Source organism: Lissotriton vulgaris, chromosome 7 (genome assembly GCF_964263255.1).
Source record: "Lissotriton vulgaris chromosome 7, aLisVul1.2, whole genome shotgun sequence".
NCBI lineage: Eukaryota > Metazoa > Chordata > Amphibia > Caudata > Salamandridae > Lissotriton > Lissotriton vulgaris.
The window spans coordinates 1,440,291,168-1,440,309,200 of NC_141695.1; the positions used below are offsets into that span (position 1 = coordinate 1,440,291,168).

An 18,033-nucleotide genomic window follows, 5' to 3' on the forward strand; every position below is an offset into this window, starting at 1 on the left:
TCTGGAAAGTAGTTAATCTTCCAGGCAATATTAAATAATGTGTCTGTAAGTAACAGAATTATGGGCAGGAACTGAAGGAAGGGGATAACCTGATGTCATGTAAATAACGATAATGTTTTGCTCACTTCTATAATGACTGTTTATACAGTGCACATCACAAAAGGAATTGTACATTGGAACTTAAAGTGTAATTATTAGCAAATGATGCAGTATTCATTGTGGTCTACTGTGAAAAGATGAAAGGCTGAGTCAGCCGTGCTGTGAGGCGAGCCTGTAACATGCAGGTTACATACGGATATCTTACAGCGCATGAATCACTGCTTAATGTTGCTAGTTTTAGAAGGCAGCTTAAACTAATGTTTTCAAGTCGCCCAGTGCATTAAACGAGCATTTACAATGCAATAGGTCTCGCATTGACGTGAGTTTGAGCTATAGGCATTGCAAATAACAATGCCTTTTATTTTTGTTTTCTTTTTAAAAACATAAATAAAAGGCATTGTAATTTACAATGCCAATAGCTTAAACTCTCGTAACTGCAAGACCTATTGTATTGCAAATGCTTGTTAACCTTTGCTGTCATGCAGTGCAAAGACAGCAAAGGTTAAAAAGGAAGGAAATTATAAATGAAAGCTGGATCGCACCACGTGACATAATAAATCTTATCTAAGCACTTGTATTTAATTTATTATTACGGAGGTGCTTTTCTTTCCAATCTTCCAGTTCTATTGGTGACAGTTCCTCACTGATTATTGACCGTTGATGAGCAGGGTTCGAGGATGAGTTGTTTTAAAAGTATTGACCTGAAATCGATTTTGTTTCCCCACCAGATGGAACTGTCAAAGTCTTTTCCCACATCTTTGCACAACGAAAGAACTATATAACTCTGTATTTGACAGGCAGGTAGTTTGTGAAACGTGGTGCCTAAAGTCTGGCCCACAGAGAGGTGGGCTTAGTTTATTCATTAACCTTGGTTCAAGCAGACCGTACGTGTGGAATATCTTAAAGCGGAGGGGGGGGTGTAGGGTAATGAGGATAACTGTCTCTTGAAGATATGTTTCTCTCAACTAACCTGCTCAAAAAGTGTTGTGGAATATGGCCTCAGATGGTTGAACTGTTGAGTGGTGTAATACAATTGTTTGCTCACTATAGTGGGCTTTACCATAAGGGCTAGTTTTGGAGTGGGCAGTCTCACTATGCCATCGACTCTCTAAGATTCCATTTGATTTTCAATATCAACTTCTACTTTAATCAAATCCCACAAAGTTCTAATGCGAGTGCCCCTTATGCTTTTATTCTTTATGGAGACGTGCATATATTGTCATGTCACAACCTTTCTCTCTGAAGTTGTACTTGTAGTATCCCATGCACTCAAACTCTATCCCTTCCCTTATATTGCAATAACATTATTTTACCCCTACAATGTTGTCATAGTCGCTATATCCGATAAAACAATATTTTCAACCTGTACTTCACCAGGTAGGTATATATAAAAAGGGTTTAGAAATAGTAATATTTAATGGTAATATAAAGGGCTGCTGTAAAAAAAAATATATATATATATATATATGTGCTCTGAGCTTGGCAGGAGTTATGATGTGCATGTCATACACTAATTGGCAAGCTTAAAGGCTATGTGTTGCTTAACTATAACTAAACATTAAGGGCCCGATGTAGGTAATCCCAGATTACCGATTCTTACATACTGAATCATACCGATTCGGTATTTAAGAACTGGCAATCGGGATGTGGGTATTTTTACCGAATTCAATACCGAATCGGTAAGTTTCGGTATTTGCCATTGATTCCTATAGGCCTTGAAGCCCATAGGAATCGATGGCAAATACCGATTGGGTATTTTACCGAATCAGTAAAATACCGAATTGCCAAGGGGGACAGGGTGTCACTTTGACACCCTGTTGCACCCCTGTTTCTGGCTTGTGTGCCTTAGGGCATGTATGTGTGCCACATGGCACAGGTGATTTAGAAAAGAGGGTGGTGATGAACAGAGTGTCTGAGTTAAACAGACCACTCTTACCCAGTCCAAAGATCAGGGCTTGATCCATCACCGTTATTTATCTCACTGCCCCATCCCAGCTCAGAACCTGGCTATATGCAAATCAGTCTGTCCCTGGCCCAGTGCATCATGGGAACAGGGCAGACTAAACTACCAAGCCAATTCTTCACCAGAAAGGAGACAAGCTACCGGGGACCGGTTTCTGGCATTTCAGCCTTCTTCGGCCCGGCGTGCTTGAATCCTGATGGAGCAGTGAGAAAGGGACTCATGTCTGAGTATACCCTGCCACACCTATAGTGGCCAAAAACGATTTAGAAAAGGGGGTGGTGATGAACAGAGTGTCTGAGTTAAACAGACCACTCTTACCCAGTCCAAAGATCAGGGCTTGATCCATCACCGTTATTTATCTCACTGCCCCATCCCAGCTCAGAACCTGGCTATATGCAAATCAGTCTGTCCCTGGCCCAGTGCATCATGGGAACAGGGCAGACTAAACTACCAAGCCAATTCTTCACCAGAAAGGAGACAAGCTACCGGGGACCGGTTTCTGGCATTTCAGCCTTCTTCGGCCCGGCTTGCTTGAATCCTGATGGAGCAGTGAGAAAGGGACTCATGTCTGAGTATACCCTGCCAGTGAGCTAAAAAATGGTGTTGGATCTAGCCCTGATCTCTTGACTGGGTGAGAGCTTTCTGCTTAATTCAGAGACTCTGTCCCTCACCACCCCTTGTTGTAAATATTTTTGTCCACCCTAAGCGTGGAAGGGTATTCTCAGATGTGAGACCCTTGCTCATTGCACCATCAGGATTCAAGCAAACCGGGCCGAAGACGGCTGTAATGCCAGAAACCGGTCCCCGGGAGCTTGTTTCCTTCCCAGTGTAAGAATTGGCTTTTGTAGTTTGGTTTGCCCTGTTCCCATCATGCACTGGGACAGGAACAGACTAATTTGCATACAGCCAGGTTCTGAAACTGGGATGGTGCAGTGAGCTAAAAAACGGTGTTGAATCTAGCCCTGATCTCTTGACTGGGTGAGAGCTTTCTGCTTAATTCAGAGACTCTGTCCCTCACCACCCCTTGTTGTAAATATTTTTGTCCACCCTAAGCGTGGAAGGGTATTCTCAGATGTGAGACCCTTGCTCATTGCACCATCAGGATTCAAGCAAACCGGGCCGAAGACGGCTGTAATGCCAGAAACCGGTCCCCGGGAGCTTGTTTCCTTCCCAGTGTAAGAATTGGCTTTTGTAGTTTGGTTTGCCCTGTTCCCATCATGCACTGGGACAGGAACAGACTAATTTGCATACAGCCAGGTTCTGAAACTGGGATGGTGCAGTGAGCTAAAAAACGGTGTTGGATCTAGCCCTGATCTCTTGACTGGGTGAAAGCTTTCTGCTTAATTCAGAGACTCTGTCCCTCACCACCCCTTGTTGTAAATATTTTTGTCCACCCTAAGCGTGGAAGGGTATTCTCAGATGTGAGACCCTTGCTCATTGCACCATCAGGATTCAAGCAAACCGGGCCGAAGACGGCTGTAATGCCAGAAACCGGTCCCCGGGAGCTTGTTTCCTTCCCAGTGTAAGAATTGGCTTTTGTAGTTTGGTTTGCCCTGTTCCCATCATGCACTGGGACAGGAACAGACTAATTTGCATACAGCCAGGTTCTGAAACTGGGATGGTGCAGTGAGCTAAAAAACGGTGTTGGATCTAGCCCTGATCTCTTGACTGGGTGAGAGCTTTCTGCTTAATTCAGAGACTCTGTCCCTCACCACCCCTTGTTGTAAATATTTTTGTCCACCCTAAGCGTGGAAGGGTATTCTCAGATGTGAGACCCTTGCTCATTGCACCATCAGGATTCAAGCAAACCGGGCCGAAGACGGCTGTAATGCCAGAAACCGGTCCCCGGGAGCTTGTTTCCTTCCCAGTGTAAGAATTGGCTTTTGTAGTTTGGTTTGCCCTGTTCCCATCATGCACTGGGACAGGAACAGACTAATTTGCATACAGCCAGGTTCTGAAACTGGGATGGTGCAGTGAGCTAAAAAACGGTGTTGGATCTAGCCCTGATCTCTTGACTGGGTGAGAGCTTTCTGCTTAATTCAGAGACTCTGTCCCTCACCACCCCTTGTTGTAAATATTTTTGTCCACCCTAAGCGTGGAAGGGTATTCTCAGATGTGAGACCCTTGCTCATTGCACCATCAGGATTCAAGCAAACCGGGCTGAAGACGGCTGTAATGCCAGAAACCGGTCCCCGGGAGCTTGTTTCCTTCCCAGTGTAAGAATTGGCTTTTGTAGTTTGGTTTGCCCTGTTCCCATCATGCACTGGGACAGGAACAGACTAATTTGCATACAGCCAGGTTCTGAAACTGGGATGGTGCAGTGAGCTAAAAAACGGTGTTGGATCTAGCCCTGATCTCTTGACTGGGTGAGAGCTTTCTGCTTAATTCAGAGACTCTGTCCCTCACCACCCCTTGTTGTAAATACATGGCACAGGTGTGCATGCACAGAAGTGCATGTACACAGAAATTCTTAATTTACCACCCAATAGTATTGTGTGGTAAATTAGGAATTTCTAAGGAACTGTGGCACTGCAAACTGTGCCACCTACATATGGATTTACAGAATCGGTATGTTTACTGATTCGGAAAAATACCGAAGCAGTAAATTTACCGAATAGGTAAATATACCGATTCTGTAAATTACGAGCCACCTACATGTCAAAAGCCAAATACCGGTCGGTAACGGTGAAATCGGCCGTTACTGACCGGTATTGGCCGACCTACATCGGGCCCTAAATGTGGTGTTTTTTCCAGTGAATTTTTGTTTTTTATGATAACTGCATCCCACATGGCTTGACTGTGCACTGCAGGGTTGGCCGCAACCTGCAGCCAAGCCCTGCAATCATCCATCATAGCACCATTTTCAGTGCCCTTACCCTACCATAGCCTTGTTTTTTTTAAAACTTTTTTTAACCTTTTTTAATTTGTTTGCAAATTTCATAAACCTCTCAGATTCAAAAGTTCATCACATTCATGAAATTCACAATTTTAGAAAAATGGTCCCCGTTGCCATATACAAAAGAGCAGCCATCAAATTGTAATTCACATCAAAATCAGTTTTCCTATGTAATCTTGCAAATTTTCCCCAATTTTCCTTGCCAGAGAATCACTGTGAGGATTTGGGTGTATTATATGGTACAGCTGTGTAGCTTACAGTGGAATATGCTCAAGAAAAAAATGTCTTGGATCCAGTCTGGCTCATTTAAACAACCTTCTATTCAACCTGGATTAGCTATGACTTGAGCAGCAAGGCTTGAACAAAAGGACATAGTATAAAGCATTTAACAGTAGCAAACAATGAAATAAGAAATCCACACAACATTAAAGAATCATAACACCAATATATAAAAAGTGTATATTTATGAATTTGATTAAAAAAATACATTGGAGGGTTCCGGAGATATGGATTTTCGAAGGTTTTATCACCTTTAATTTCAGCCGCAAACCAACATTGGTCAACAAAAAGATTCAAAACTTTTTAAAAGTTTGTCTTCTCCGGTCAGGTCTACCACACCTGGAAGGGTGAAGGTCTTGCGGGGGAGGGGCCGTTTTGAGGGGGGTACTTTGGTAGATTTGGACAGTTACCTGTCCACTAGCGTTTCCCAGTTCCAATTTTACAGCACAACCACCTTATACTTCAATGGAATGGTTCTAATGCTGGCGATGCAGGATGAAAAGAGGCTCAATGGTGCTCCGGTTGCTGTGTGGTTGACGGGGTGGCTTTGTGATGGTTCCTTGGTCTAAGGGTGATATGGGGCGACTTAAGCCACATAGGTTGGGCTTCACACAAAGTCCTCCTTCTGATGATAGAAGACCAGCGGCTGCTGGGCTTTTGGTCTCTGTGCAAAACAGTTGGAGTAAAATCCTTTTGTGGGGGCTAGTGTCCCTCTTGGGCGACCAATCTGGATTCCAACGACACTCCTGGGTCCAGAGACTCAAGTGAAACTTTTGGCCATCGAGAATCAGTTTCTTGGAGCTCCCAGTGGCAATTAGTGGCAACCTTTTAGATGTGGCTACCAACTTGCCAGTTTGGGCTTCTTCAGCTCTTTTGACCCTCGAGCTGGTCCAGGGGAGTAGCCAGCTGTTCTTTGAGTCACTCCTATGGTCTAGGGCTGGGACATGACTTTTCCCCTTGCCAGGAGCCACAGGCTCAGTCCTAACTTCGCTGGCCCCAAAGTACAGTAGTTACAGTCCAGCAGATAGTGCAGCTTCTCTTTATGCAGTCCAGGGGCAGCAGGGCAGTCTTCCTTTTGTCTTCATTCCAATGTGTTCAGAGATTCATGGTGCCAGTGTTGCCATATTTATTGCAGGAAAGTACTAAAGAGGTCCACATGGTCACTTGCCAATGGACCATCAGGTCCCCTCCCTTCTGGTGAAGTGTTTCAGCCAATGTGTGGCACCTAACAATCCCAGAGTGCACTATTCTGCCCCCTCCCAAGATGTCGGCACACTTCCTCAGCTTTTAGAGGTGTGGCTACTTGTGGACTACACACCCAAGGGAAAACCTGTTTGGGCACTGATTTCCCCCTCCCTGTCTCCAGCTTGTGTCCCTGAACAAAGGGAAGCTCCCTCAAGAAGTGTGAATGCCATTTACTCACCAAAGGCCTTTTGAGCTAACACCCTGAGTTGCTTCCTGCAAAGAGGCGATGCTTCTCCCTGCAGCAGGCTATTGTTTCCAAGCCCAGGAGTCGTTGACACAACTCCCTAGGCAGGCAGAAAGCTGCCTGTGTGCCAGTGCCCAAGTGAGGCAGGTGGGCAACAGAGTGGCAACTTTCTAAAAGTTGCATTATTTTAATAGTGATATTAAACTTTACCAGGGTATCAGGTTGGGCTCAGTGCTCTGATTAATTTGATACTTTACAGTAGTTAGCCAGAAGTTAAGTCAGGCAGGGTGCCAGCTGATAACTATGAATTAGCCAATGGGGCTACTAACTTTTCCACAGCAAAACAACAATTTGGAGGTTTTACTGCTAGGACATATATAAACATATATGTGCTGCTTAATAATGATAAACTCCCTGCCAAGGGCTCTCTAGACGTTTCTTATGGGAAACTTATATATATTGTTAAGGGAAGTGGTGGCTTTTAGTGGAGTCGAACTGGCAGTGTAACACTGCGCGTCCAGTCTGCAGTGGTAGCCTAATTTGTACTTTGGTACACCCAGGATTGCACAATCAGTGATGTAGCCCTGTGTAGCCTCTTTGCCTTACCTACCCATGGTCCCTATGTGCTATATACCAGGAACTTATAATTAAGTCAGTACTTGTCAAATGGGGATAACCAATTCGACATACACTTTGTAAGGGGTTAGAACGGTGGCACTGAGGTCTGGTTAGCAGGCCTCAGTGCACCAGGAGTCGAAAAATCAGCAGCGTCTGTCCAAAAATGTGGGGGTGAACATGAGAAAAGAGGCATTTACTTAGTATTCTAGCACCCCCTGGTCTCATGCATCTCACATTGTGAAGGCAGAAACATATCAGCAAAAGGTTCCACTGTCCCAAATTGCACTTTTATTTTCTTTCTGTTGTCATGTTGAAATTACTCTATAGTGTCAGTGGTCTACAAAAGAAAAGCATGCTTTAGAATACGTTTTTAATTTGCTTTCATTGTTGTTTGCATTTAAAATCTGGCTTCTAATATTACACCTTGTTACATAAAAGCCAATTTAAATATTGGCACACTATTGCCAGCAAAACACACTTCTCAAAAGATTGACCGACCTATCTGTAGTCTCAGGCAAGCAATAAGTACAAAACGGATAATGCCCAAATGCACCAAATCTTTCTAAAGAATTCTGCCTTGCGTTTTATAAAGGTCACTTGGATCCCTGTAACCCATTTTAAGATGTCAACGAGGGGTTAAAGTGGTAGACTGAGCCAAAGAGGTTTGAGATGATTGGTAATGTCATTGCTAAATGGGTGAATTGTGGAGTACTCTTAGCAGTGGATTTGGTTCAAAGTTTAGATGAATAAATCTTCGGTGATTTAGACAATTAAGGAGGTCGTTAGTGAATTTGAAACACTGATGGGGATCAAAGACTGCATATTGTCGGATTTAACAATGGCCTTTGAATGGAAAGGCTCTTTTTCAAAATGCTGCTTTCCGATTCCCTTCACTACTGAGGGCCTCTTCCAGACAAGCTGAAGAAAATATTAGTGACTGGATTCCTAGACGTGCACAAGCATAATACCTTTTTTTAACATTTCCTTGTGGCCAGAGTCAGGCCTGTTGTACACCAAGCAGATGAAGTAGCACACTGGAAAACAAAGGACTTCTTAGACAGGGTAATGAGGGACGTCATTAGATGGATAGCATACAAAGCATTTGAGATTCATTTATTAACATAATCTACATATTTGCCTGTACTATCAGGAGGCTCAGGTACAGTATGTTCTAAGCAGGTGAACAATTTAGATGGGGCTAATTTATACCATGAGTGATTAGAAATGTTTGACGACTCATTGGTTTGAATTTTGGCCTCTCTGATTGACAAAAACATGGCTTTGTGGTTCATCTACGTCAATTCTAAAGAAGAAAGTGTTGACTAAAGCTTGACAGGAGTAGATCTGGGCAAGCATATGGCCTGTCAAGTGAGGTGGTCCTTTTACAAGTTACGGCAACTCAATGGCCAAATAAATAGTAACTCGGTGTCTTCCTTGCCAGATTCACTGTCCACGTAGAGATTAAAATCTTAAAGCAAGATAAAAAATGTGTTTCTAGACTAGAGAGATCAACTCGATTATTGAAGTAATAACATTCTTCACAAGGTCAGGAAGTATGAAAATTAATACCATTTCTTTCGAACCATTTTATTAATTGAAACTTTGAATGAAAAATATTGAGAATATATTCTGTAAAGAAAAGTAACTTAATAGTTCATGAGGAGGTGAAAAATGTATTTTTGTTATTAATAGCTTGGGTCCGTTGGCTAATTTGAAAAGATACTCATAAGGAATGTAAGATCAGGGTCCGAGTCCGCCTTACGCAGGTTTCTGTTACAAATGCAGAATCAAAAAGAGTCTTCCAGACTCCTCCCTCAGTCAGAAGTTTAACCACCAAACAGACATTGATTAGAATGCATATTATATTGGTATTCCGATGAGTATGATCTACAGCTCAAGTAGAAATTCTAGAATATAAGGGGATAAAAATAAAATCTGCGTGCTGTGCTATAGATATTCGGTTTCATTAGCGAGGCACTTCAAACCAATAGGTTCAATGCTTTACAGGTGCAAATCCCTTAACAGTAATAGTAAGTCTTTCCTTACCATCTGCAGAAAAAAGACTGGGCAGTGTCCCGGGCCCTGGACATGGTCTGGGCATAGAGGGACGCAGACAAGCTTGCCTTTAGCGCATTTCTCTCTGTTGCCAGTCTAAAATAGGATGTGGATGGATGAACTATCCCAAGTGGTAAAGGCTGGAGAGAACACTTCCAATATGACACCTCTAAAATGGTACAGTTGAGAGTGAAGTTAAAATGGCTGATGCTCTCGCCGTAATACAAACGGACCATAAAGTTAAATTAAAATCTCTTGCATAGGCAAGACCTATTGGCAATCCCAATGCTGGTTTTGTCTTTGTGAATGTGTTTTAGCCATGTTGTCTCCAAATCACTACTCTATATCTCACTGTGTACCTCTCTCAATATATCCACTTTCTCCACTCTCTGACTCCTCTCAAACCTCGTCGGTCTACTATAATCTCCAAAATAAACATTTGTAAACTCTTCTCTCCTTGTATCACCCCAAAGCTCATTTTAATACTATTCTCTCCCTAGCAACTCATCTAAATTCTTTCCTCACCTATCCCTCCATGACTCATCCCAAAAAATCATTTTACTACTATAATCTCTCAATTTCTAGAGACTTTTCCCACTCATCTCTCCTTATACTCATTCAAACCTCATCTTACTACTATCTCCCTATAAACCACTAACAGATTTGCATGTCCGCTGCTCAAATTAACTAATTTCACTATACTAATCCACCACTAATCCTTTTTGGGTTCTGAAAAAGCGCTTTGCCTCATCAGGGTTCGTAAGGACTATATAAATGTGTATATATATATATATATATATATATATATATATATATATATATATATATATATATATAATATTGATGTCAGGGGTTGCTTTTACTCATTTCAGGTTAGCTTGAGTTGGTATTTTACCAATTCAAATTTGTAATACTGTGCCTGGAGTGATAAAGGGCTTTTGTCATTTTACAGCTCGGCAAGGACAGCACTGTGCTAGTCCTATGCTTAAAGACTTTGCCGTAGAGTGTCGCTGGTGTTGAGAGTGCTCTAACAGGAGCTGCTTTCCACCTAAACTTGAGAACTACCCATAGTTCTCTCCTTCTTTTTTGCATAATTTATGCGTCACTCTATGCCTGAAAGGGTTTTGTTTTGACTTCTACTGGGTGCTCCCTTGTGTCTGGACAAAGCTATACCTCTCTGGAGAGCTCTAATTAGAGCGAAACACTGTGTCAGGGGTTGCTTTTACTCATTTCAGGTTGGCTGGAGTTGGTATTTTACCAATTCAAAGCTGTAATACATTGCATTGAGTGATAAATGGCTTTTGTCATTTTACAGCTCTGCAAGGACAGCACTGTGCTAGTCCTATGCCTAAAGACTTTGCTGTAGAAATGGCAAAAGACTTTGTCCTTTTCTATCTCGATGTGGATGGCACTGTGCTAATCCTATGCTTAAAGACTTTGATAGAAAAACAGACATTTGAGGTGAGCAGATCTAGTGTGTCGCTGGTGTTGAGTGTTCTAACAGGAGCTGCTTTCCACCTAAACTTGAGAACTACCCAGAGTTCTCTCCTTCTTTTTTGCATAATTTATGAGTCACTCTATGCCTGAAAGGGTTTTGTTTTGATATATATATATTAATATGTATATTAATATATATGACATATATGTTTGTGGCACAATGTAAAGGACAAAGTAAAGGTATGGGGATGTTATGGAGGGGAATAGGGACATGCATTCCCATGAGATGGCACCTGAATTCCAGTCTGCATAAATACTGATGCTGTAAGGCCCCAATGGTCTGCTCTTTCTAGAGGATGTTTTCGAATTCTGAAAAGGTTTTACTCTTTGTGATTCTTTCACATCTTCTGAGTTCATTTAAATTGTGAGTGATTTGAAAGGGCTGTTATTCTTACTTCTCATTTCTTTTATGTTACAGTGCCAAACCAACTGATTTTGATTTCCTGAAAGTTATTGGAAAAGGAAGCTTTGGCAAAGTAAGTAAAAGATGTTGTGTGGACTGATCTTAAACACGACCCAAGGTATATCAAAGGGGAAGAAAAGTGGATTCTTGGAAACTCATGCCCAGACATGGGTCCCTTGCTCACTTTGCCACTGGATTCAAGCTAGTCTGGCTGATGAGGGGTGTTACCCGCAAAACCTGTCCCAGGAAGCTTGTTTCCGGTCCAGGGAAGACCTGGCTTGGCAGTCCGGGCTGGACTGTTCCAATGACGCACAGGGTCAATTTGAGACTGATTTGCATATGGCTGGGTCTGAACTGGGGTGGTGAAGTGAGCTTAATAACAATGATGGATTCAACCCAAATCTGTGACTGGGGTGAGTGAGTGAAAAATGTCAGCCCTCCCTCCATCATCTCCTTGTGTTTACTTTATTTTATTTAATTAGTCACTTTACAGATTGAAGTCCTACTCTATGTAAAGTTAGTCAGTTCTTCGCTGCTTAGCTTTGTGTAAATACTGAAGAACAGAAAACCATAAATTTGTTAATCTAGCTAGTCATATGTCTCTTATTTTCATACGTATAATTAACACTTGAAAAAAAAATCCTCTACAGTTTCCTAGTATGTGCTACTTGAGTGTGCAAATGCAATCTGTACCAAACTTCCCAACTATTTGCTGCATTTAGGATGACTCATTTTGAACATAACATACTAGTAAACCCTAATTTTGCCATTAAATATAACATTTACCATTGGATGGCTATCAGGGGTTTTTTCTCAGAGAACATAATCCCTTTTAAATTGGTGTTTTGAGAGTCCCACTCAACAAAATAAGGACGCAGTGAGGTTCTTAACTCTCCCATCCACTCTAGTCATAATCATCTCCAAGAAATCTCAGCCTAGTGTATTTAGTTTTTAGATTTTATTAGGCAATTTAGATTAGTACGGAACTTGACCACTCTCTACGTAATGATGTATTGTCCACTTCTGGTTTGTTGACCACAGTTTGAAAGAGACACTTCAAAATGCAGGGGGAGCGGAGTAATGAACTATTTCCCTGAAAGAATTAAACGATTGTAAGGAGAAGACTGGGATTGGATTGATTTTTTAAATACCATTCCTGTTCTCAATGGCTTCCTTCTGCAGGTGCTTCTGGCCAAATGTAAGAATGATGGTAACTTTTATGCTGTAAAAGTGCTGCAGAAGAAAACAATCTTGAAGAAGAAAGAGGTAAGGCTGATTTCAGTCCTTGCTCATGGCTGAGACAGACAATAATATTTGGATTTATTTTCATACTTTGAGAGTTCCTCGCCATGTAGCTGTTCTTTTCATTTTGGTTTAGGGCATAGTATGGCTTGTGATCATAAATGTAATTGTTCCTGCAAAGCCTGCCAGAAAGGCTTTAGAGGAATGCCAGTTGGGGTAGCTCATGGATTAGGGGTGTTGGCCAGGGAAGACGTAGTTGTTTGTGTAGCTAACTATAACTCTGGATAATAATTTAGTGTTTTATAGATCTGCAAAAGGAACTTAAATCTGATTACGTCTCTTGAAAGTTAACATGTAACACTTTGTAGATGCATTGGTTAATATTAATCACCTCATTAGCTTTAGAAATCTTAAGTTAAATCATTTCAGGATTCTTTAGTAGTTGTCTAAATTTTAATCTGTATACATCTAAAGAGCATGTCTTTAAAACACTTTCAGTTAAATTTGCTTTATTATCAAGGAAGCACATAAGGTTAAGTAAAACACTAAGACAGCAGTGATACGGTTATCTTCGTTTCCCTAGAGCCACTGCTTGTAGTGTTCAAGAAGAAAGAGATTAATTAGGTCTGGCATTAGTGTGTCTGTGTGTACTGACAGTTTCCAGTAGGTACGTCTAGTTAGGACCATGTTTCCAGAGGAAAAGTGTTTTTTGACTTGCCTATCAAAGATTAAAAAAAGGTAAATTATTAATTGCCCATTGTTCACCGAACATGTGAGACTGATGGTTTCATTGATCTTGGGTAAAGCATGGGAATCCCATTTCTCTGGTATTTTTAATCCCTCACACAATGTTAGAGAAGGATTCATATGAAACACCCTTTGATTTAACTATAGCCACACAACTTAGTTCGTCAATCACAGTCCAAGAGGTAGCGGTTGCTTTACCACAGGGTATCTGCTTGAACGCCCCCGGCCCAGAAACCTTAATCTGTGGGCACCACTATTACCAAATATTTTTAAAGCTGCTATTATTGTCCCACTGCTTGGGTCATGGAAAGAGGCAATGGTGGTCCATGTTTTTAAAGAGGGTAATAGAAGTGATCCCGCATGTTACAGGTCTATATCACTGGTTGTTGCTACAGTAATTGGGTAGGGTCCTCCTTGCATGCATAGAGGACTGGGCATCCAACAAAGGGGTCTTGTCAAACACACAATATGGTTTTAGGAAGGGGCTGGGCACAGATGAACAGTGACTCAACTTGTCTCTGATTGTCAGTAAGCACGTGAGGTCCATGAAAGGCTCTGTTCATCTTGCCTTCATGGACTTAACTAGTGCCTTTTATACTGTTAATCGGGACAAATTGTGGGCTATAATGGAAGTCATGGGTGTCGAAAAAGCACTTGTAACCTTCCTCCGCAAGCTCCGTTCTAACACTACAGTTACCATAAGGTATGGCAGTAAGGGGGAAAAATTCACCCAATCATTTCCACAGAGGGAGTTCGTCAAGGATGTAGCTTAGCCACTTTCCTATTTTGATTGGATACCAATGGGCTAAAGGCATTTTCTTTATTTATATAGGGAGCTTGATTTCCACAAAATTGGTAGTAAATCTGTTCCTTTACTTTCATATGCAGACGATACAGTTTGATTGGCAATGTCAGTCATGAGTTTGCAGAAATCCCTTGATGCTTTTACTGATTTTCTGACATCCCTTGATCTAAAAGTAAATTTGATTAAATCCTATATAATGGTATGTGGCCCACAGACCACAACAACTAAAACCTTTATTGTTCAGGGTAAGAAGATTGAAAAAGTTAATTTCTCATATTTGGGTAATTTAATTGATAATCAGATGAAGTGGAAACCACTTTTAACCACTAAAGCACAGCAGAAATGCAGGGCTGTGGACATGTTATTTCGGTTTGCTTGTAAATTGGGGTACAAACCGGTAAAGGAATTATTAACTATTTATAGAGCTAAATGTCTCCCTGTTGCCTGGGTTTGGGGGTACAACAGAAGCTAACAGCTCCAGGTAATAGAGAATACATGTATTAAAAGGCTACTGATGGTACTTGAAAGTGTCCCACTTTATTTTGCCACACTGAACTGGGCCAAGAGTTCATAGAATATCTTTTTGGCACTGCTCCTCTTTATTTATGGGCCAAGATTTGGCTTTCAGAATACCTAATGTTTTCAAGAGATGCCATTAAAGATTGCTTAAACACACATAATGCTCTAAACATACCCTGGCATTATTTCCTGAGGTAATAATACCAAGAGATAGGCCTAGGATACTTTTCGAAAATCCTGAAAGAATCCCTCCGAACGCCATGGCCATTATTGAAGATGTGTTTCTTATCAGGGTTAATATGCATAAATATCAACAACAAGGCATTATGGGAGTGTCTCACTTGCCACTTGACCCTTCACCATTTTATCTAACCTTTTCCGCAAACCCCCAGATTAGACTTTATCTAACTAGGTTCCGTTTACGCACTGTGCACTTTTTGTTGGCGTTTCCTTGCCAAGTATGGTGCACACATTGGCTTCCCCTGATATCTGTAGCTTCCCCTGATATCTGTATCACAGTAGCTAACTTTATAAGGGGCTCTATTGTGATCAGAAAGTGCTATGAGTATAATTTGTATAGGATTAGCAGGGTATTATTTTGCTGTTTAAACTGTCTTTTTAAAGCAAGTTATATGATGTTTTTAACTACTCTTGTTGAAGTTTTATTGATTGTTTTTAATTCTCTCCTTGCGGATGTTCTATGAATTGTAATTATTTATATGGTGCCAAACTTTTATGGTTCTCTGAACTGAACTAGTTATTCTGGACTACTTGACTTGCCTATATTTTTGGTGCCGTTTGACGAATCTTCATAAAATGCTCTCTAAAAAGTACCCCTATGAGTCTTGTTGCTCATGGAAAGGTTTGGGTTGGTCGTCAAGCGGGGGCCAAGAAAAGCGGGGTGCGTGTAAAAAAAAATTAAAAAAAATTATACATATTATATTTGGTGTAAATCTGTTCAGTAGCTTTTGCGAAACTTGAAAAAAACTAAATCCAAATAAGGATGCGAGGACGCAGATCCTCCGAGTATCCAACAGTCCCTGTGCTGAAATGTGATTGGCTGTCAAACCTTAGTTTAGACAGCTATATTGGGACTCTAATTCAGCTGAATCCCACCAAAAAAGGTAAAAAAAGAACTGGGCAGGGCAGCCATATTTTAAAAAACCTTTTTGACAGAAGCTGGGCTGGATTTACGGCTCCTGCTAAAAAAAAGAAAAGCAGCGCGGGACCCAGCACGTCTGTAATGTGTAGACCCCCAATTGCATGAGCAATTATACAAAGGAGGGGTGCACACGGGGCCCCTTTCCTTATGCTTATGAAAGCCCAGGGACTGCCACCTCCCCGGGGCACTGTTTTTAATGTATGCAGGTCACCCGTGCCCTGGGAACTGACTCCTTCTCAGGGCAAATCTATATAAATGTGGGGGGGGGGGCCTTGTGTGCTCAGCACCTCTGGGCACAGCCAACTCCATGGGGCACTTAAAAATATGTATGTGGGCGGGCCCCCTGGGCCCTCATGCCTCAGGTATCACCACCTCCCTGGAGCATATCAGACTGAACTAATATGGTGGGGCCCATGTGCCCCCCCGCAGCCCCGGCAAAAACATTTCCTATTAATGCGGAGGGCACATATGGCCTCCCACACAGCCCTGGGAACTGCCACCTCCCGGAGGAGGACTAAACCTAAAATAAATGCAGGGGGCCTGCCCGTCCCGCCCGCAGCCTCTGGGATCGCCACCTCTCCAAAGCAAAGTACTGCAATGGAGGGGGGGCACAGCCCACCTGTGGAGCCATGAATGGCCATAGGGACTGCCACACCCAAGGCCGGCTCCTGCTAGCTGTTTACTTTTGCTTGGTGGGTGCTAACAGCTCCCACCAAGCAAAAGCAAACATAACTCTGATTTCTGCAAGTGGGAGCTGTCAAACAGCTGCTGTTTACAGAAAGCGGAGTTTTGATCGGTTTCCCTGCACGCAAATATGGGTGCAGGGAAATAGATGAAACCATTGCTCCAGCACACAGGAAGCTGCATTTCCAGGAGCTCCCTGCTTGCAAGAGCAATACTGGTTCCAGCAGGAAGCAGAGAGCTGGCTGGAATCGTGGGGTCCTTGATGCTCCCCCCATGGCCAAGGGCGAGAAGAGGTGAAATAAAGGTCAGAGACTAGCAGAAACACAGGAAGCTGCATTTCCAGGAGCTCCCTGCTTGCAAGAGCAATACTGGTTCCAGCAGGAAGCAGAGAGCTGGCTGGGATCGTGGGGTCCTTGATGCTCCCCCATGGCCAAGGGCGAGAAGAGGCGAAATAAAGGTCAGAGACTAGCAGAAATAGGCAGAATAAAGGTCTGAAACAAGCAGGAGCAGGCAAGATAAAGGTGAGACTAGCAGAAAGAGACAAAATAGAGGTCAAAAGCGAGCAGAAAGAAGCGAAATAAAGGTCCGCAACGAGCAGAAAGAGGCTAAGGAAGCGGGGCCTCAGACAGCGCTCAGCAATCCCGCTGTGGGGGACTTATTTGTGGCAACAGTAGGGGTTCATGGCCCCTAACGACTTTCAGCAGTCAAGGGGATTTCATCCCCCAACCAGTAGTGCGTCAGGAGGCCCCTATGCAGAGTGGTTGAGAAAGGGGGCGGGCCTCCAAGGTTTGAGCTGTCCTGCTGTGGTTGACTTAATGGTGGCACTATGGGTTTAGCTGAGCGCTTTAATCATGTTCTGAATGTATTCCGCTAGCTGTTTGCAATAATTTCCATTGAAAATGTAAGCTTTAGAATATGCTGTACTACACCACAGTCAGAATCTTGTATTTGTTTGAAAGCGAGACTACCTTGCACTACAATCATACTTGCATGGATGGAAAGTATGATCCGTGGTAGGGTTGACAGGGATATGGTCAAGAACAGGATAGGTTGTCAATACAGATATCACCGTAGAGACAATGATAACCTGAGGTGAGAAAGTCCTAAATTAAACAAAGCACTGTTTGTGCGACTGCATCTTGAATCTGGTTACAGAAAGGGTTTTTCCAAATGGACAGATCTTAGAGAAGTTAGTGCTGTAAAAAGTGATTTGCTAATATTAAAGGATGGAAAGAGGTGGAATTTCAAAAAAGTTGCAAGGTAGTGAATTGGAATGAGCGACATGATTTGGTGGGTTAGAACAATGTGAATCTACTGTGGAAGTATGTTGCTTTCAATCTGTTGTTTCAAAATGTTAATATTAGGGGACGAAGTGGAGACAGAAGAGTAGCCAGATCCCGCTGTGGTGTTAAACGCCATTACCAATATGATTAAAGCTATTCAGTTATTGCAGGCCCTGCGCCTTCATCCTGCAGCAGTTTCTGGGGTCACTGAGTTTCATTTACTGATACCTTAGGCCTAATCACCTACTTTAATCTTTTCAACCCGCTGTAGCACTTCTTCAGGCTTACTGCAGAAGTGTTTTATCTCTTACCAACAGATTTTTAGTATTATCTGACCTGTCTACTATCTAAG

At 42.3% G+C, this 18,033-nt stretch overlaps 1 protein-coding gene across 3 annotated transcripts in view; it reads left to right on the forward strand.

Moving 5' to 3' along the window:
- Positions 1-18,033, forward strand: part of SGK2 (serum/glucocorticoid regulated kinase 2) — a 459,518-nt gene that overhangs the window by 199,613 nt on the left and 241,872 nt on the right. For all 3 annotated transcript variants that reach the window (XM_086932250.1, XM_086932253.1, XM_086932252.1), the window contains exons 5-6: positions 11,255-11,312; positions 12,422-12,505. In XM_086932250.1, coding sequence (XP_086788376.1) covers positions 11,255-11,312; positions 12,422-12,505 — 142 coding nt within the window. The remainder of the gene's footprint in view (positions 1-11,254; positions 11,313-12,421; positions 12,506-18,033) is intronic.